We start from the raw sequence: 22,135 nt of genomic DNA on the forward strand, positions 1-22,135 counted from the left end.
AGACATGGTATCTCTAATTCCTTTATCAAGGAATCTTTAAGATTACTTCAATGAATCTGACCAACGTATGGCTTAAGTCACACATTTCCTGAAAAAAAAAATGTCAAATTAACTAAAGAAGTATGGAAAAATATACAAAATATGTTCGAAGTCAGAATATGTACGAAGCCTGATAGCTTTCCCTATTTAAAACATTTTCATATAATTTTCATAATACCAAATCTATCGAGAATCTGAAAACTCTATGAAATTTTGATTTACGGTAATTTATCTTGTAAAACATCTTTTTCAAAATTGGAGTGAAAAATTGAATTAAAAATGAATTTTACATAATATTGCTCTATGGAAATTACAATTGGCTAACTCATTTTGAGCAATAGTTATCCAAAGTTAATGCCTGTACAAAAAGGATTTTTTTTTTTAATTTTCTATTCATCTGAGCAATAATATACATTTTTTTTTTGTATTTTTGTCTTTCAAAATATGTTTTTCTTATGAATTGGCTCTCTGTCATTCTAAATGATGGACAATTTTTCCTGAAATAACAATGACAAAGGATCAACTTGCTTACCTTTGAAAACCTATTTTTAAATAAAATTGAGCTTTCTCGTGATATAATTTAGTTGCATAAACAGATTGAGAAGCTAAATTGTATCACGGTAAGACTTAATTATATTTAAAAATAGGTGAAAAATCCCAATTTCAGAGGTGCCCCATTTTCAAAGGTGCCCCACTTCCCCCTAACAAACCTATTTTGTGCCCCTTTACTAAACAAAAAAAGTTGCGAAATCAATTGGAAAAAGAGTAAAATTTAGAAAAATACCAGCAAAAACTCTTAGTGTGTTGTAATATCTGAAAATTTATTGATTTTTTTATGAGTGCATAAAAGTCAAAAAAGTCAAAATCGCAAAAAGAACTTTATTAGCCCCTTGTAATTTTCAAAGAGCGATAAATTATATAAATAAGGGTGAATAAGTGCTTTTTTACAAATTTACAACTCACAGATAACAAAAAATTTTCTAATGAGTCCTTATTAATAATATTTACATAGATAGATTGAGAAACGGAGTGTATATGAGTTAGCAGGCGATTAAACATCTAGGCTCTTTTGTGCCGCTTGATCTACCTGATAATCTCTACTCCAATTCTGTTAAAAATTCAGGTTATAAATAGTATTTAATAAAGACTTAAATTCTAAGACCAAAATAAAGAACTAGTTCACTGAAATTTCAAGCTATTAACGCGTCAAACTTCTTATTTTCTTAAAATAATTCCCAGGAGATCTCACAGGTGCTTGAAATTATCAAGATACTCACAATTTAAAGGGTATAGCATAGCATTTTTTTTCTCTAAATGAGGAATATTTTTGTAGGGTGTTCAATAAGGATAATAAAAACTATATTTGACTCACCAATTTAACAGAAATGGTGCATGTTCTAAGATGTTTGAATCGGCGAGTAATACCATGAGAGTACCTGCAAAAGAATCACACTTAGTATAACCATTTGAAAATTTATCACCACAGAAACAAATATTTCGCAAAATTCTTCGTAAATGTTTGTAAATTCCTACTGACACCTTACGAAATGCTTGTAACGTGTGTTACCAACAAAAAAATCGTAAAGGCTTGTACTTTTTCACAAACATTGTTCGCAACACTATTACTTGAAGGAGGTTTAAAGTTTTAAATTTAAAAAGTTGATTTTTAAAATACAAATATTATATTTCCCATTTCTTATTAAAAATTGTTCAACTAATTATAATTCCAAAATAAAAATAATTCAATAGTATTTAATTTAATAACTTTACTATATTGACAGCATTTTTTATGAAAAAAAATCAGACGAACCTATTATTTTTGCAGCGACTGTAAGTATTCTTGAAGAAGACATACGCACAGCATATAAACGGCAGAGGATAAAATTATGACTGGTGAGAGTTATAATTAATACACTCAACGGCTGATATTTGAATCCATCGTGTGAAGGCCCCATAATGTTAGCAAAGACACAAACCGCAGTGGAAAGGTATTAGAATCCCAGTATACAACGGAAATAAAAAATAAAGCTTTTTCTCATTCTCTTTTCTTTTGCATTCCATTCAAAAGCTGCCGCACTATATATAGCACATTGGAAATGAAAGACTGGAAGTCTTCATCTTAAAAATTTGTTGTTTACCGGCTGAAAAGCCGTTGTGAAATGAGGAGGAAAATAGGAGAAATATACCTTTCTATGGTGAAGAGCCCCTTTTCCGATACAAACTTTCTTCGATTAAACAAAATAATAGCAACAGTGAAATTTACTCGGCAACCATGAATATCACGCTAAGAGCTTTTTGCGTTACATTTGGCGTCGTTGGTTCTAAATTTGCAGAAAAGTGGAGCAGTGGTGTGAAGGTGGTCAGTTCTTGGTGAGTTCTTTGGTGGAGAAAGGGAGATTAATGGGTTTCACCTGGTGCGGTCAGTGCATTTTGTAAGTGAGGCAATCGATATGTGGAGTCCTGCATTCCTGAGACGCTCCCTTTCCACCTTCTTGGGGAACACGTGCAAAGAAATTACCATGTTGGCCAAGGAGTAAGTGAGAAAGCCCACAACCAGAGAACTGTGAGTGACTTTGGACTCCCGGAGGAGGATTTGCTGAAGAAGAAAAGCCCTTAGTGATGGAAAGTGCGCAGGCTTTTCCACATAATGTGTGTATTGGTTCCAGTTGGTAATGTCTTGAGCAGCGCAAAAATCAGAGACCAAAGAGTCCAAAAATCCTTGTTCATATTTCCACCAGCCTCAGATTACTTTGAGGCAGCAAAGTGAAAAGTATCAAAGTGGATAAAACTCTGGGGACTTTTCACTCCTTTTTCCCATACAACAATTCAGTTTAATCTTCCATTAGTTTCCTTTTTCAAAGTGTTCTCGTCTTTTTTTTTGCTTTTCTATACCAAAATATAACCCTTTCATTGAGGATTTGGGATTAATTCTGCAGCTTAAACTATCTTTTTCTACATCGCAGTGGTAGTTTATAAAATTTCTAGTGGAAATCCTCGAAAAAATTGTTCAATAATCCTGAAACTGTGCATATCCTATGTGGAATTTAGAAAAAAGTGCCTTTAAACCACAACTCAAGGAAAATTCTTCAATTTGTGAAACTTTAGTGAATATATCTGCCTTCCACCAACCCAGAAAACCACTTCAAGTGCCCGGAATTTTCTTGGATAAGTCTATTATTGCAAAAGGATTTGTGAAAGGATATTGCAAAGTGTTACAAAATAAAGAAATAAGTGCAAAGGAATTTTTTCAAAAATTATGAATTCTTTAGAAGAATCCAATTGATCTGTGTTGGACATTTTCGATCTCAAGTGATAACCGCTAGTTCACTTTACGTAAGAAATATTATTGAAAAGATACAGAAAAAAATGTGTTTAATTTATTAAGTGTAATAGATATTTTAGTGGAAAAATTAGTAAAAACAAATTATACAATTAAAAAAAATTGTGAGGAAAAAATCAACTTTTTGATAGTGCTTTCTGGATTAATTTTCATTCTGTGGAGGCGTTTTTCAATTTTTTTTTAATAAAAAAAATCTTCAGGAATTGATTTTATCGAATAAATCAGTATAGGTGTGTGTGTGTGATCCACTTTGGATTTAGTAGAATTCAAACCTCAAGGATACCTGCCGAAATTAGATGGAAATGGCACCGCAACCAAGAATAACGCCAATAAAAGCATACCACAACAGAAGCCATCAGCCCTTTAGTAGCCCCTATCAGCAAATATATTAAGTGGCCAAGGAATTAAAAATGTGGCAACATCCATACGAAAAAAGCGCGTGTTGGTGTTCGAGGCTAAAATATTTGCTGTTTTATGCAAATGATGTAAAGTCATAAACACTTTGAGTATCAGGCCGCGGAAAAACATAGTTTTCCATTGACAATGTCACAACCGGGCGGAAAGAAGGGTGGTGGCCCAAAGGGGGCGGCCAAGAGGGCTGCAGCAGCAGCCAAAGTCGACGATGACTCTGCTGCTGCCCCCACGGCCAAGGCTCCAGACGCTGATGCCTCGAAGGAGGATGCAGCGTCAGATGGTGATAAACGTGATAAGGGTAGTGAGGGAGATGCTCCTGCCAAGCCCCAAAGTGCAGGAGCCTCCACCAGAGATGCCGCGACAAAGGTACTCAATCTTGCCCTCAAGGGCGAGTGGACACCCGTAGAGCAAACCCTCAAGGCCCTGGAGAAGTCCATCGCAAACGCTGGGGAGGACGCAAATACAACACCATTGGCTGGCGTCATGGATCCCGTAAGTAAATTCCAAATCATAAAAATTTTTTCGGCTACCAAAAACGAATAAACGACCTAAAAATTGCAAAGTCAAAAATTCTAAAACCACCGCAATCTCATTAACATTAAATACATAATGTAATTCTCGCCCAGCTGAGTAATTTTATTGCTAGGCATAAAACAAATAGAAAAAAACAGCAATCAATTTCTAAATAGAACAGAGAAGTATTACGGGAGAGTGAGGTTACTCTTGATGATGAAATTATATGGCTGTCTGCTAAAAGTTCAACAAATGAAAGCTTTCCCTGTATTGTCTAGGGAAATTTTCTTAAGAACATTAGAAAATTTTCTTTAGAAGTGTATAACAGATGAGATCAATTGTAAAGAAGGTATCTCAAAATGATCCCCATTATAGACCAGTGAGTCTTGGATAATCTCCCTTGATGGTTTAATCCTGAGATAAAAACTAGTTATTATCTGTTATAATCTCCTAAAATTAATCTCGGCTAAATCAGAAAGTCTGGAAGATTTTCTATTTCGAAAAGCAAAGTATTTCATGTTTTTTATTTATTTTTTACGTATTATAACTAGTTGACAAATTTATGCAAAAAAAATGCAAAAATAAACCTGGATAGAATTCAATGGGATATTTTTACTCTGAAAAAAAAAGAAGATGATTTACCAGAACCGACCTCACTAGATAAATGGCAGAAACCCTTGATCACAGACCATTATATGCCAACTCATATAATCAAGTATAAGTAAATATAAATAAATTACCCAGATGGACATTTTGCTCTTATAAGAGGAAAAAGGCTCTAGAGAGCGCAATTGTATTTTATTTGGGTTCGTTGGAAAGGTCTTGGAATTCCTGACAATTCTGAACTAATTCCAATTGGTTATAAACGGATAATGAACAGGTAATGAACAGGTTATGAACCGATAACTGATTTTTATTCGAAATTCAATTATATTACTCCTAAGCTATTTTGGGCAATCTTTCTATTGATTTCTAATTCGGTTTAAATCGGTTATAAACTTGTAAATGGTATATGATTCGAAAGTACTTTCGAGGTATAGCTTATAGCACCTTAATCACGAATTCGAGCATTTCGCAAAGCATAGGACGATTTGCTATCCCTTATTTCAGAGGTGTGCAAGAAACCGTTGAAAGCGAATTAACGTCAAATGAACCATGTACGTCAATGGTCAAAACGCTACTATAACAAACTTATTTTGACGTTAATTCGGTTTCAACGGTTTCTTGCACACACCTCTGCCTTATTTGGTTAATTTGGTTTACTTAACGATGAATTCGTAAAAGAAATTTTGAAAGCTTTCCGACTTTGAATAGGGAAATGATTGTGCCGAAAAAATAGATATAAACGACAAGTTTAAATTCAAGATGGAACTTTTATCTACTAGGGGAAAGTTCTCATGCTTCGTACGATCCCAAGCTTCGTAATGACTAAATTTTTTCCTGTGCTTTTGAATAAATGTAACTCCACAATATATTTTGAAAACTGGGCATTTTCCTATAGTTTTTAAAAGAAGCGTGCGTTGAATCACATTTATTGAGAAACTCATACGGGCTGCAGACCTAAGGTTTAGCAATATGGATTAACAGATCTACTTTCTTATTAGTCAAGATTTTTTAGAAAAATTTAATTTAGGATTCGACTATTATGGGCAAATGATCTATTCGATTCTGGAAAACCAACAAAATTGGTTGTTATTTGCGGTTTCGAGACTTTCGGAAAATGGGCTAGTCTGAAGACCGCTTTAGGAAAAATTTGGTCATTATAAACCTTGGGATCGTATAAAGCATGGGAACCTTCCCCTAAAGAATTTTTAATTAAAATTTAGCAAATTTTTTCATCGAAATAAATTAAATTCTAAAAAGTTAAGTTTAAGTTTCATAATTTTCGCACAGAGACCTGTACATAGGCTCATCCTTAAATTCCTAGATATTATTCACATATAATTAGACATTACATCCTATAAAATATTAGGTGTGATTCTTACACAATCACATCTTATTTGTTCTACCCCATTCTCTGATTATCTAGAGCCAAGAAACATTCAAATCTGCGAATTTCTCGAGTGAACTAAATTTTTCTTATATTTTAATTCTCAAGCTTTTGGAAGAAATGCTCTTTGAAGTCATAACACAAATTCATATCTAATTAAACCCCGCTGTCCTGTATATAACAGGCGATTTGTAGTAAAATAAGAATTAAGGGAAACACTCGCGAAGGTCATGCCTTTTTCGTGCGTAAGCTAATAATAAAGCTCTGTGCAACTTTTCCTCCATTTACCTTAATCATTTGCAACAATCTTTGACATCCACGTAAGATTACAATTTTTTAGAGGTTTTCACCTAGCAAAAAGAATAAGGTGTGTTTGGCGTACGCAAAAAAAAAGTTTTCATGCTAAGGACTTTCCTTGCATGATATAAAATGTATAATTAACAGGTATATTTAATACCATTTCTCGGTGCAACATCTCATACAATATACCATATAATTTTTGAGTAAATATTGAGAATGGGTGAGAAAAGAAAACTGCACCAAAATAAATCTTCCAAGTAATTAAATAAATACTCTTTTCCTGTGAAACACGAAAATGTCAAATTCCTTTGGAACACTCACACCACAAAAATAAAACAACATTATTCTTACTTTTAAATCCAATGGACGTGTGGTGATGAAGTAAAATTAGATTTTATACTAGGAAAGTTAAAGAAAAAAATCTACACCTTTTGTTCAAAGGTGTAATTGCAACACGTGACTTTTAGCTTTATATGCTACCATAATTGCGACAGTGGTTTTAATTGCAATAAGGAGAGCGTGTCTTTGCAGCACAACGGCCTATTTTTAATCGCACAAGAAAATAACTACAATAACCAACAATCCTTTCATACATCCTTATCAAACGTCATCTCTTGAAAACATTTTCAAATAAAATGTTTTATTTTTTATTGATTTGCGGTTTTTCCTAACTAAAATAACATATAAAAAAAAACATAAAAATTTAGCTATTAAAACATATTTTCTTTTAATTAAGACTTTTCTTGCGAAATTATTTATTTTAGCAATTTCAATATTGCATATAAAGGAAATGTATTCAACCAAAATTTATTGATTTTTCTGAGATTGCGTTGCTCGGATTTACAGTGACGCGATAAATAGAGAAAAGGACAAATATTTTTAACTTAACAGAAAATTTAAATTCAGCACAAAAATAATTACTAATATATTTATTTTTGCGTAGACGACTGGAATGACACCGTTGATGATGGCAGTTAAGGACAATCGTACGTCGATCTTGGATCGTTTGATCGATTTGGGTTCAGATGTTGGAGCCAGAAATAACGTGAGTATTTAAATATTTTAAGTCGACTAACATTGGGTTATTTGTTATCGTTGTTATATTTAATAAAAAAATACTCGACTGGTACCGATATATGTACCTAAATGTCGCTGAACTTATATGTATTTCGACTTTCGCAAAAACAAAATGGCTGCTTCGTAGATCTACTATTTCTTTTTATAAAGATATTTTTTATTGAATAATTAAACAAAGAGTACAAATATTTTTGAATAGCATAGCACCATTAGAAAGGTCTTCGAATTCTCTACTACAAACTTATGCGTTTTTCCTTAATTTGACCTTGACGTTATTCTAGCGACAATTTGAAGCATAGACTAACATTTTCCGTGAAATCATATTGAAGAGCAAATTTGCGAATCTTAATTCTTTCGGGTCTGGGATTTGCGTTTATCTTACTTTTTGGCATTAAAAAAAAATTAATTAGATTAAACGAACTAAATTGAATTTCTTGTTCAAAAGAAGAACAATAGTGTCAATTTAAAAGAATTGGATAGTCATATGCAAAACGTCGGAAAAAGAAAGGGATGTGAATTTTAATTTTATAAAATTTTCCTAAAATTAAACCAATTGTGAAGCTAAATTATATTATGACAAAGCTCAGTTTCATTTTAAAAATATGAAAAACGTCATATTGCAAAGGTACCACAATTCAAAGGTATTCCATTTACCCCTACATAGGATAACAAAATAATGAGACTGTATAGGAATGAACTTATAAATATTATAAAAATTATAAATTAAGTATTTTTATTCTATTTTCTTCTAGTTTTCTAGTTTTTTCTTGTTTCTAGTTTTTTATTATAATGTTTTTATAAAAATAAGTACACTTTTTATAACTTTTCTTGCGCATTTGATTTACTATTTAAAGTGAAATTGAAAAAAAAGAACTCATAGATAACCTATATCCGTTTTATTTTTAAAAATTAATTGAACCAGTCTACCTCTAGGTCGGTACCGGCCAAATACGAAAACCAAAATTGTGAAGAAACAAAATCTCGAATGATTCGAAATCCCGAAGAGCCAAATTCCGAGCGCCAGAATTACGAAAGCCTGAATCCTAAAAGAGTCAAAATCCTGAAAGGGATGAAATTATACGGAGGATGATGTGTAAAATAATTTCCCAAAATACTGAAAATTCCCTTTTTCCTCCAGCAAGCGCGAGTGGTATCGTGATAATACCTATGACACTTTTAAAAATTCTGGATTTTTGCGTTCAGGAATTTATTTGGCTTTTCGGAATTTGACTTTTCAGGATTTTGTTCCATTTCGAATATTGACGTTCGGAATTTTTGCTTGGAATTTTGGCTATCGAGGGTTTTACTCTGAATACTCTTTTAGGTGCATATTCTCATTAGATTTTTTTTATGTTTTTTTATTCTTTTTAAATTTCTCTGCTTTAACAACTTTTAAATAGATTTTAATTTCTCTTTTTAGAGCACATTATTGTTTGATTATTATAAAAACTTGCGTTATTGGGAAGAATTTTAAAGCTTTAACCAATAAGAGAACGTAATGGAAGTAAAACTTTTTATAGAATTAAATATTCAAATACATGTAAAAAACTTAAGAGTTCAAATTTAGAACTGTATTTAAAACTTTAATTTAGGTGAATTAGTATTTAAATTTTTGCCGTAAAATAGTAAAAATAATTTTCCTCATAAATTATCTTTTGTGAAATATATACAAAGTCGTTAGGTAAATTCAAACTGAAAGGAAAAGTGTCAAAAAAATGATTATCTTTAGTACATCTTAAATTTTAGATAAGGATAAATGCAAAAACGTCGCAAAATATGTTCGTTCAACAATTGAATTCATCATCAGCTGACATAGATTTTTTCTCAGGGTACACAGAGAAAAATTACCCTCTAGATTCAAGAAAAAAATACTCTAAATAAGGCTTCGATTTTGCTCCAAGCAATTTTTTGCTTAAATTTTGCTTAAATTAAGAAAAAATTTCTATAAGAGCATTTTCTTAAATTTTAGAGTACGATGGTTTTGAAATTCAGTATCTTTGAATCTAGACTCTTTTACTCTTAAATTTAGAGAAAAATAGTTTTGAATTTGTAGCAAAAATGGTTTTGATTTTAGAGTATCATGGTTTTGATTTTAGAGTATTGTGGTTTTGACTTTAGAGTATTGTGGTTTTGATTTTAGAAAATTATGGGTTTGATTTTAGAAACTTATGGGTTTGATTTTAGAGTATTGTGGTTTTAATTTTAGAGTATTGTGGTTTTGATTTTAGAGTATTGTGGTTTTGATTTTAGAAACTTATGGTTTTGATTTTAGAGTATTGTGGTTTTAATTTTAGAAACTTATGGGTTTGATTTTAGAAACTTATGGTTTTGATTTTAGAAACTTATGGGTTTGATTTTAGAAACTTATGGGTTTGATTTTAGAAACTTATGGTTTTGATTTTAGAGTATTGTGGTTTTGATTTTAGAAACTTATGGGTTTGATTTTAGAAACTTATGGTTTTGATTTTAGAGTATCGCGGTTTTGATTTTAGAGTGTCATGGTTTTGATTTTAGAAACTTATGGTTTTGATTTTAGAGTATCATGGTTTTGATTTTAGAGTATTGTGGTTTTGATTTTAGAGTACCATGGTTTTGATTTTAGAGTATCATGATTTTGATTTTAGAGTTTAAAGTCAAAACCATGAAACTCTAAAATCAAATCCTCAATACTCTAAAATAAAAACCATGATACTCTAAAATCAAAACCATAAGTTTCTAAAATCAAAACGACAATACTCTAAAACCAAAACCACAATACTCTAACATCAAACCCATAAGTTTCTAAAATCAAACCCATAAGTTTCTAAAATCAAAACCACAATACTCTAAAATCAAAACCACCGTACTCTAAAATCAAAACCACAATACTCTAAAATTAAAACCACAATACTCTAAAATCAAAACCATGATACTCTAAAATCAAAACCATAAGTTTCTAAAATCAAACCCATATGTTTCTAAAATGAAACCCATAAGTTTCTAAAATCAAAACCACAATAGTCTAAAATCAAAACCATAAGTTTCTAAAATCAAACCCATAAGTTTCTAAAATCAAAACCATGATACTCTAAAATCAAAACCATACGTTTCTAAAATCAAACCCATAAGTTTCTAAAATCAAAACCATGATACTCTAAAATCAAAACCATAAGTTTCTAAAATCAAAACCACAATACTCTAAAATTAAAACCACAATACTCTAAAATCAAAACCATAAGTTTCTAAAATCAAACCCATGAGTTTCTAAAATCAAAACCACAATACTCTAAAATCAAAACCATGATACTCTAAAATCAAAACCATAAGTTTCTAAAATCAAACCCATAAGTTTCTAAAATCAAACCCATAAGTTTCTAAAATCAAAACCACAATAGTCTAAAATCAAAACCATAAGTTTCTAAAATCAAACCCATAAGTTTCTAAAATCAAAACCATGATACTCTAAAATCAAAACCATACGTTTCTAAAATCAAACCCATAAGTTTCTAAAATCAAAACCATGATACTCTAAAATCAAAACCATAAGTTTCTAAAATCAAAACCACAATACTCTAAAATTAAAACCACAATACTCTAAAATCAAAACCATAAGTTTCTAAAATCAAACCCATGAGTTTCTAAAATCAAAACCACAATACTCTAAAATCAAAACCATGATACTCTAAAATCAAAACCATAAGTTTCTAAAATCAAACCCATAAGTTTCTAAAATCAAAACCATAAGTTTCTAAAATCAAAACCACAATACTCTAAAATCAAAACCACAATACTCTAAAATTAAAACCACAATACTCTAAAATCAAACCCATGAGTTTCTAAAATCAAACCCATAAGTTTCTAAAATCAAACCCATAAGTTTCTAAAATCAAACCCATAAGTTTCTAAAATCAAAACCATAAGTTTCTAAAATAAAAACCACAATGCTCTAAAATCAAAACCACAATACTCTAAAATTAGAACCACAATACTCTAAAATCAAAACCATGAGTTTCTAAAATCAAACCCATAAGTTTCTAAAATCAAACCCATAAGTTTCTAAAATCAAACCCATAAGTTTCTAAAATCAAAACCATTAGTTCCTAAAATCAAAACAACAATACTCTAAAATTAAGACCACAATACTCTAAAATCAAAACCACAATACTCTAAAATCAAAGCCATGATACTCTAAAATCAAAGCCATGATACTCTAAAATCAAGACCATAATAGTCTAATAGAATTCAAAACTACTATACTCTTATTTTGAAACCATGATTTCGCTAAAATCAAAACCACAATAGTCTTAACTCGAATCCTCTATACTCTAAAATCAAAACAATGACCTTCTAACTTTGAAACTTCTGTATGCTCTATCAGTGTTCAAAACTGCGATTCGCTAAATTCAAACCCACTGTTCTCCTATTATTAAGCACAATTTATTCTATTTTTTAAACTATCATACTCTTTTAGAGAAATTCAAGCGCAAAATATCTCAATTATAGGGGAAAATAGTTTGAAATTCTTGTACTCTTGATTCAAAACCACGTTTCTTAATTTTTTCTAACTCAAAATTTTTCTCTGTGTATGAAAAAGAAAATCGTTGAATAGGGGACAAAAGAACTTGAAATGGGGGTTTTTGGCTACGTCACATGAAAAACACTACACATTTTAATATTAACTTTACGACACATTGACCCAGAAATTTAACAAATGATACCCATACATTCATCAGACTCACAAGATATCACACACTCCACAATTTAGGAGGAGCTTAGCATAGAATTTTCCTAGAAAACAAAACCATCTCAAAGGTGGTAGGAGTTTAAAGTGCATTACATGAAGCAATTGTTGGCAATATCCTTAAAGCTTTATCCCTTTCTCATGCTCACGCGGGAATATGTTGTAACCACTACGGGCTAATATATATTTTTCAGTACACTTTTTTTTTTCAATAGACTTTCTTTTATTCTTTTTTCTTGACCAGCCTCGCCGGTATAGACCCTGACCTCAATTTCATGAACCCCCGCACCGAATAGTGAGAAAATACACACACGAAAAGAAAGTCAAGAGGCATATCTTTGCTGTAAATCTCAAGACTTGACCGTCGACCAAGTGCGGCCAAGGGGGTGAGAATTAGAATTGAAGTTGGAGGGAAATAATTTTCATAACTTCATTCAATTTCTTTTTCATACGTTTCCATTTTCTTTCTCCTGTCCGTAAACGAGTATTTAAAGAAAAAGTAAAACAGACCAATTCTTATGCGCCAGAGGTATGCTATCTTGCCATATGATCTATGTATAAGAAATCTGAATCTCATCATACTAACCCCTAACCACCTTTTCTCTTGTACAAAGTGAATGAAGTATAAAAGAAAGTGTTGTATATTCGCGGAAATTATGATACAGAAGAAGTGAGATTTTCATCAGTCGCAAGTTCTTCTGAATAAATTATCATGAAATTAACCCATATTTGATATTCATCACCAATGAATTTCCATAGAACTTAAATGATTCACCCATTTCGGCCAATTCAATTGGTGCTCGCACCTAAGGAGAGTGCCTATTAAATATCAAATAAAATTTCATTAGACTCCTCGTAATTAACCCTTACCTATCCAAATGATCTTATATAGAGTGATGCCTTTGCAAAAGCCCATAAGAATTAAGAGCGACAAAAGTAAAAGTAAGTCACTCTTTGCGGAATGCTCGAATTCTATAAGTTCCATTCTACAGTCTAAAAACGGAAAAGTTATAATTGTATTATATACTCCTTCATAAATAAGCAAGATTTCAATATTAGTTCTTCTTAATATAAATGTTCTGTTATGTATATTGCTGAACTTCACATAATTATTAGTAAAACTGTTATAATTTTATGTAGGACACACAAAATTATCACAATGAAATAATAAATTGTTCAGGATTTCGGAACAGGAAGGTATAGCGGTTTATGGTAGATATTGATCATACGATATTACATGAGCGTATCTCCAATCACACAATAAATCGAGTCGGTTGAGTGAACTGGTAAAAATAAAAAGGGTCAAATTGGATCATTTTTTTGTATTTTCCTTGTACAGAGGACAAATTGTCCTATGAAATATTAATAAATTGAATTGAATTGAATTGAATCATATTTGTATGCACATTTCATAATTTTTCTCATCTGAGAGAACACAAAAGATGACTTTTCCATCACAAAAACTACACTTTTAAAGGATTCTCGGTAATTCATTTATTTTTACCAGTGCAAAGTGAATTTCATACTACAGATTACACCAGCTCATGGGGTTGTCCGAAAACCCCAAGCCGATATCTTTAACCGTTTAGCTTCTACATCTCATAGCAAGTGAATGAATAAACAAATAGCATTACGTATTTTGAGCAAAACGTCAAATTTGCAATATTATGATAAAATATGATTCCCCGGAGAAAGCATAAACTTCCAAGCTTCGAAAATAGAAGGATTGTACATATCATTCTCATTGTGGAGTTCGAGCAATAAAAAGAATAAGCCTCGTAAAATTGTCTTCGCAGGAGGAAATTAATATATGGAAAATATACATAAATACCAATAATTGAGAAGGTTACCTCCACATCGTGGAAGTGTGACCTCCAAGGAGCTTTCACACACATAAAAAATCACTCCTGATAACGCAAAGGCCATCGTGAATGAGTTCAGAGAGGACTCCCTTAGCACCTCTCATGTCCCGAGGTTCATGAAAAAACAACAGGAAAATTATATTGCACTCATTTTCAAATTAATTAACTGGGCAGGTGAAGGTTAACCGTCATTGAAGCATCACTACAACATATAATAGAGCTTTTATTTTACACGAACTTTATTGCAGTAAATTGATGTTGTCCATCAATGAATATTTTCATATAGCACAAATAATCGGAGATAAATAAATTCTTAATTGGAAAATTTACTTTTTGTATAGAACTTCATTCCAAAACTTCTATTTTGCAAAAAAGCAAAAGAAACTCATTTAGAGCTTGGTTCAAGGCTCAATTCGGATCAGTACATAATTTTCAGGGAACAAAGAACACAAATAAATTGCTTCTTTTGTCAGAGAAAATTTTCATTACGCATTTTTTGGATTTTCCCAATGAATTGTTATGAGAAAAGACTCTTAAGAATGATTACAAATGATGTGGAAACATAGAAAATTTTCCAATTTATCGCCTGTAATTTTTGATAAATCACCCAAAAAAAAACACATAAGGAGAGAAAAACATTAGACAAAGGAAAGGAACCCATGAGCAAAAGCCTAAATATTTCTATGATGAAAATCTAACACTCACCAAAAATTCCATTAACCTACCCCTCATTGGGGATATTGGTGCGCGTTGGTATAAATGCGATTTTAATTAGTTACTTTTATGAGTTGTTGAAAAATGCTCGATGATGAATTTGCACTTTTTCGTCCCTTTTCTCTATAAGGATAAAAATTTCTGAGAAGAAGAAAATTACATATATCACTCTATCAAGCACCCAACTCTACTACCATGGCGGTACTTTTCCTGTCTATGAATGGTATAAATTTTCTCTTTCCGTTCTTGCCCATACCAAATAAAATAAGCCAACAACTTGCTGCTGTCTCCAATAAATTGCAACTTTTTTAATTAAAATTCTGACTATCGCGGTAAATTCTGAATGTCTGCCCTACCAACTATTTCTTCATTTGAAAAATACAACACTTCACATGGTTGAGAAAGTGTTTGGTTTGATAGTACTCTATTCTTGGCTGTTCTAACTTAAATGCTTTATAATCACAGCTTTTGTGCGGCGAAGAAAATTTGGATTTTGTTGGATTTTTGGTGTTATTTACATGAAAAAAAAATCCATTATAATTGTCCGGAAATTGTATAGCGAAAATTCAGAAATCTTAGAAATCTTCCAAGAAATCCTGAAATAGTTGAGCAAAACTCGAAAAACATGATAAAAGTATGCAGACAGATATAAAGGAATGCGTTACCTTTAGAATAATCTACATTCTTAGACATAAAATTGAATAACAATTAGAATCTAAAACACAATCGTTTATGATGGCGCTGGCACACCTTTTCAGTTGAGTAAAATTCAATCGTTTGAAATTTTACCTCTCACTCTTTCAGACTAAAATAAGATATGTTTATCTCTTTCTCTCAAATAAAATTTGAAATTGAAATTTCAATTTTCATTTGACAGAAAGAGATAAACATATCTTATTTTAGTTTGAAAGAGTAAGAGGTGAAATTTCAATCGATTGAATTTTATTCAATTGAAAAGGTGTGCCAGCGCCATAAAGAAAGAAATCTTATGAATTCTGTCATCATTAAAATTTGAAAGCTTTCCATATTAAGCTTTCTCGATGTTACAGCCCGTAAGGCATTTAAATCCGTATAAAAAACGGTCAGAGTGTTCTTTTAAACCTCCTGACTTTGGGATCGGATGGAAAATTTGTTCTCTCTTTAGCTCTTCCATGCTTCATCAGAGTAAAAGATTTACTTTTCCCTCTAGAGCTTTTAACTCTTAAGTGGTCTTCAGACTCGAGGATCAGCCCAGTTCCCGAAGGTCTCAAAATTTTAAATAGAAACCAATTTAATTGGTGCTTCAGAATCTAATAGAACATTTGCCCTTATTAATTCAATTTTAAGTAATTAAAAAAAATCTTGACTGATAATAAATTATAGCAGTTAAGCCATATGGCTAAGCTTTAGGTCTGAAATCCGTATTATACGGACTACTCTAATTTATCAATAAAGATTTTTAAGGACAAATGATATATTGGATTCTGAAAAAGAAATAAAATTGGTGGATATTTGAGATTTTGTGACCACCAAGAAACAGGGCTAAATCTCTAGTCTCAAGACCACTTTACTAATGTGTCTTTCCCAGAGGGATGATATGTTTTTCTTTAACTCTTATAACAATTGTACAGTACATCTTCTTTTACTTACGGTTTTTAAAAGGAATAAATGCAGACGAAGACCGGAAGATCTTGAGAACGCATTTTTAAACTTCGTTAATTTGTCATAGGTAGGATCAAGGTTAAGGGGTTACGTGGGTCACGCAGACTAAAATAAACAGTATATTTTATTAACATCTTTTTTTTTTCAACATAAAAAAAATAATTTGAGATTATAGGCATATAAATGTATAATATTTTAACTTCATTTTCTGAAGTTTTCTTTTAAAAATTTTAAAAATTCTAAAGAGAAGTCTGTAACTCCATTTACTAAAATTTTGTCAAAAGGATATTTTTAATTAATCCAATTTTTAAAATCTTATGAACCCTAAAACTGAAGGTTTTAGTTTAATTGACACGATGCTTTATACCAAAAGTTCTAACAAGTCTGACGTTGACTGCAAAGAATCCTTACTACCATAGGATTATCAGCACCTATCAATTTTATTCTGGTGTGCCCTCCATCACACTGTATAGCCAAATGGATGTGGTGCATTTGGTTAGAGAGGAAAAGTCTGGCATACGGAAATTGCATGTTTCTCCATGTGGTTCACCGATTTTCACATATAATTAGGCTAATGGTGTGGCTTTGAAAGGTGGGCGCGAGCTCAAGAAGCAAAGGAGAAAAATATAAAGATCAAAATAGATGAAAATTGACTTTATGTAGTATGACTCTGACCAAATCAGTTTTAGGTAATTCAAGAAATATATTACAGAACGTGATAATAAATTAGAAATAACTTATATTGTTCGAACTGCATAGAAGGTTCGATATAGAGGAAAGTACGTTCATGCTTTCCAATGGCATTAAAATCATCTTTCAAATTATGCATTGTTCTCCGTTTCATTTCGGTTGCGAACTTTTAAGCATTCCAATTCCTCAATCTCTAAAAAAAATAATGCAATCTTTACCTCTGACTTTAATGTTTCAATCACGTAGAAAATTGTATAGCAAGTGTTCTTGAAAAAATTATGAGCCTCAAACCTTGAGTCCTGCAATTTGCCAAGACACCCCCTAAGTTTGTCATGTTAAGTAGGTGGTGCAGAGTGAGTCCTCAACTTATCATCACATGATCTCATTAAAATTTAATATGACTTCTTGTAATGTGAATTGTCACACATTTGCTGGAAGCGACACAAACACTTTACTAATTAAATAATGACACAATGTCACGATAATGGGCAATTTTAATTATTTTTATATTGTATAACATTAATTATGACGTTTTCTTCTTTTTAAGGATTTGCGTGCAAATATCTCTCTTGTTCTAATTCCCTTTTTTTATTCTGTCTATTCATCTAGGATAATTACAATGTTCTGCATATTGCTGCTATGTACTCACGTGAGGATGTTGTTAAACTACTGCTGAACAAACGTGGTGTTGATCCATTCTCAACAGGAGGAGTAAGTTTTTGCACTATATTTTCTCTTCCATTTGTACATCCAAATGCCAAGTATAGATTCACCAAAGTATATCAGTGTCTGCAATATAAAAAGAAATCACACTCCAATATATATAGTTATATTAAGATTTAGTGAATATATGAAAGATATATTTGCTAACAACGCGTGACACCTTAGTAACACCCCAAAGGTTTTACTTATTTATTCGATAATGATAAGATTTTTGACCTATTTTTACCATTTTCTTAGAGCGTACCTCCTGTTTTCAATGCACTGACAGTGAGGAATTCATAAAGTCAAATTGTATCGTGAAGGATTTCGATAAATTTACGATGACTATTATTGAGAAAATATTCCATGGCACTTAATATTTGAAGTAAACAATGAGTGATAAATATATATATCAACATAGATGTCTGTAGTAGCTGTATATAATATGAAGACTTTTTTTTTGCAAAGGAATATATTTTTACATATTCACACGTTACCTTCATATCTCTATCAATAAAGAACACCTCTGCACACCCCAAGAATTCAAATATAATTTAGTTGATATCTTGGATTCTAACGCAGAAACATACAAATTTTGCTCTCTGTGACTATCACGATTAAATAAAGCCAAACTAGTAAAGTATTAAATTTAATTAATTTTGAAGGTAAATTTAATATTTCTTTTCCTTTGGAAATGCACCAGTAATTACCCCTTTCGTATAAAAAATTTCATTAAGTCATCAAGTTAATCCATATACACAAGGAACAATAAAATATTTTCCTCCTTCAATGTCATTCAATCATAAAATTATCATTAATATTTATTGATGAGCATAATCAACCCATTTCTTCGGATTGCAAAACCAATTGAATAATAACGTAAACAAAATATTTGATCAGTAAACTATTTTATTCAATGGAAATAATTTTTTTTGTTAATGATAAAATTTAATACTTAAGAATTTGTAGCAAGGAACACGTGAAAGCTGTAACAAAATGTGAAATTTTAATTGTTTGTTATTTTATGGAATTAATTAAGACTTTACTACTTACGTTTAAATAATTCAGTGCAACCTTTAAAGATTGAGCTGTCATAAAGGATTTGAATCTCAAAAATCGGAACAAGTTAGATGTTTTCAAGATGTTACTTTTAGTTCTTATAACTAATAAAAGAGTTTTCCACCGTTTTGCTCTGAAGTTTTGATACCAATGCGAAAGTAGTCAGTAATAAAGAAAATTAAGTTATACGGCGATTTTTCAATATTTAGTAGATCAATTTCCAAAGCAAACCGTCTTTTAAGAGGTTATGTTGGTCAAATAGACTGGAAAGCACTACATTTTCTCTATTTTTTTTTCAAAATAATAAATTTTGATTTTAATTTAAATTCTTAAGCATGTAAAAGTGCAATATTTTAATAGATTGAGAAGCTTAATTACACTATAATATGACTTAGCTCCACTTAAACATAGGAGAATAATCCAAATTTTAAAGGTGCCCCACTTCCCCTTAACATTGCTAAACCTCTTATTGTGATCTTAAAAGAATGTGACGGTTGATAAAAACTCGTATCACCCATAAAAGTGTAACTGTCATTTAAAAATTTCAGAATCGACAGTCGATACGGTCGATACTATCAAAAAGACAAAATTTCTCTGAATATATTCATATGAGATCAAAAAACTTAATATTTTCTGTTAGCTAATGACTTTATTTTTTTTATTTTTTTAGTTTTTTATTTGCAATTATATTTGAAATTTTGATGGATTTTTATATAAAAATACAATTTTTGGGGTATTTTATAACACGTTTTGTTTTGTAAAATAAGTTATGATCAACGTAAATAAAATTCTACGGTTCAAGTACGAGTTTAACTTATCAGCTGACAGAAAATATTTAGTTCTTAGTGTCAAATAAATATATCCTGAAAAATTTTGTGACGAAAAAATAGTTTTTTTTTATTTCAGAAAATATAGTTAAAATGTTGTAGATTTACATACTTAAAGCTTGATTGAAAGATGTTGTTTTATTATCTTGAAAAAGAATGTCAAGGAAATATGCTGTTTGTTTTCAGTTTACGGTGATCCACGTAACCCCTTAAGAAATTAGAACAGTTAAGCCATAAAGATAAACCTTAAGTCTGAAAACCGTATAAGACGGAGATGGACGAAATAAACAAATAGTTTTCACATTAGTATCTTGTTGTATTTTTGAAGGATATATAGAGAGATAAACACCTCTCTATCTTAAGGTTCTTTAGCTGAATTCTTTAATCAGCTAGACAAGCTAACCTACATTTATTTTATTACCAAATTAAACTCCATCCACTATTTTGGTTTTATTGCTCGAACTTATGCATACAGTAGACTCTCGCTCAATCGGCTCTTTTTCAATCGAGCGAAAAAAATTTGTTGACAATTTTCACGTTTAATTATGAAGCAAATTTGCTCAAATTCGCTGTAATTTCTCTTATTTAATTATGATTTTTTATAATTTAGCGCTTTTTGTGGAATTTACAATGACTTTTACGCCAAATCTATCGATAATTTTGATGACATTTTGCCTCATTATGTCCGATTGAGAGAGAGTCTACTGTAATCCATAAATTTATTGAAATTATAGAAAATAATGTTTAAAGTTATACCTAATTGGCTGTGATTACAATCATTTTTCATTATTAAATTATTATAATTTCTTTGGTAATTTCAGTCTCGTCAACAAACTCCCGTACATTTGGTGGCTAGCCGACAAACAGGAACAGCGACCAGTATCTTAAGAGCACTCTTGGCTGCAGCTGGAAAGGATATTCGACTGAAAGCTGACGGAGTGAGTTCTTGTGCAAAATACAAAAAGGACTTTGCCTTGGTGGTTTAGCTTCCTGGGAGTTGGGTAAACAATTGGGGGAAACAGAATTGCGTGCAATAGTACACTTTTCACTTTACAAAATAATTCCAGATTTCGTTTACGGTGCTTATAAACAAAGACAAAGGGGAAGACGGTTGTCCCGAAAATATTATAATTTTCCTTGACTGGAGGAAAAGTCAATATACACTGGGGGACAAAATTAAAAGAACATCTCACAGAATTCTATTTTCACTGCGATCATTGGCTATATTGCCAGTCAATATTGAAATTTTAATACCTCTTCACCAAACCTCCAAGTTTTCCACAAGCCTTTCTTCAAGTCGAAGATTACTTTATTTTATGGCATATTTCAACGCTCGTGTATTGAATATCAATGGCCAAACATTGGGGTATATCGTATTGAATTTTGCATAACATTGAATGATAAATTGCTATAAAGTAAAATACACCACGAATTGTACTATGGAAAGTTTGGCCCGAATACAGTTTCATTCGTTCGATAGTGATTTATTTTTCGTAGTTAATTTATAACATTTTCATTCTCAATTTTGATAATTGTCCTGGGATTAAAGTTTGCAATGGAAAAGTACTGCCAACAATGGATGAGTCCTAGCACGACATAATCAAAGTTAAGTAAAGATTTGATTAGCGTGAGTAAATTCACACGAGACTGAACAATAAACACACCCCAGAGGTGAAATTTAGGTCTTGTTTGCAAAAATTACTCATGAGACTTGCGAGGGTGAACGTGTGAAAGAGCTTTGCATTTGGCGCTGCTTTTTTTTTGGAATTACATACATACATATATTTTTATTTATTGCTCAAACTCTGAGATTTTACAAAATTATGTGTATAGTCCCACGGCTGTTCTATGCCTCAAACATACCCAATCGCCAGATAAATTATTAGTATAGAGGAAACTGGGGCAGTAGTAAACATGAGACAGCAGTAGACACTTCTATTTTTTTAAATTAAATATTAGACATCAGAGGACCAGGTCAATATGAAATTATAGATACTATAGACATCCTTGTCCATTGAAGAAATACTCAACATAATTCCAAGTAATGTAGTCGTAAAAATCAGTGTTTATAACTACCCCATACTGAATTCCTAAATAGTGGTGTTTTATCTGTATATTGTTTATGGGCTTCATAAATCTACGTAGGGCCCTGTGCAGACCTGAATGGAAATATTTATTAAAATATATTTCCTTTAATTTTCTACCAAGCCCAAGTTCAAGTCAAATGTAGCAACATTTAACTTGAAT

General features: G+C 31.3%; 1 protein-coding gene and 1 long non-coding RNA gene across 6 annotated transcripts in view; one reads left to right on the plus strand and one right to left on the minus strand.

The window, feature by feature from the left end:
• Positions 1-1,428: 1,428 nt before the first annotated feature.
• The window catches only part of LOC129805240 (uncharacterized), a 142,599-nt gene continuing 121,892 nt past the window's right edge, over positions 1,429-22,135 (minus strand). The window contains exons 4-5 of one of the 2 annotated variants that reach the window (XR_008752065.1): positions 17,950-18,089; positions 1,429-1,475 (exon numbers count right to left, since the gene is read on the minus strand). This is a non-coding gene — a long non-coding RNA (uncharacterized LOC129805240). Of the gene's footprint in view, positions 1,476-17,872; positions 18,090-22,135 lie in introns of those variants that run through there. The other variant, XR_008752064.1, reaches the window with a different exon arrangement.
• LOC129805238 (serine/threonine-protein phosphatase 6 regulatory ankyrin repeat subunit A) overlaps positions 2,803-22,135 on the plus strand; it is a 33,594-nt gene continuing 14,261 nt past the window's right edge. For all 4 annotated transcript variants that reach the window (XM_055853014.1, XM_055853015.1, XM_055853016.1 and 1 more), the window contains exons 1-4: positions 2,803-4,285; positions 7,540-7,641; positions 17,910-18,011; positions 20,710-20,826. In XM_055853014.1, the coding sequence (XP_055708989.1) occupies positions 3,923-4,285; positions 7,540-7,641; positions 17,910-18,011; positions 20,710-20,826 (684 nt within the window). In that variant the 5' untranslated portion in view covers positions 2,803-3,922. The remainder of the gene's footprint in view (positions 4,286-7,539; positions 7,642-17,909; positions 18,012-20,709; positions 20,827-22,135) is intronic.

Source organism: Phlebotomus papatasi, chromosome 3 (assembly GCF_024763615.1).
Source record: "Phlebotomus papatasi isolate M1 chromosome 3, Ppap_2.1, whole genome shotgun sequence".
Taxonomy (NCBI): Eukaryota; Metazoa; Arthropoda; class Insecta; order Diptera; family Psychodidae; genus Phlebotomus; species Phlebotomus papatasi.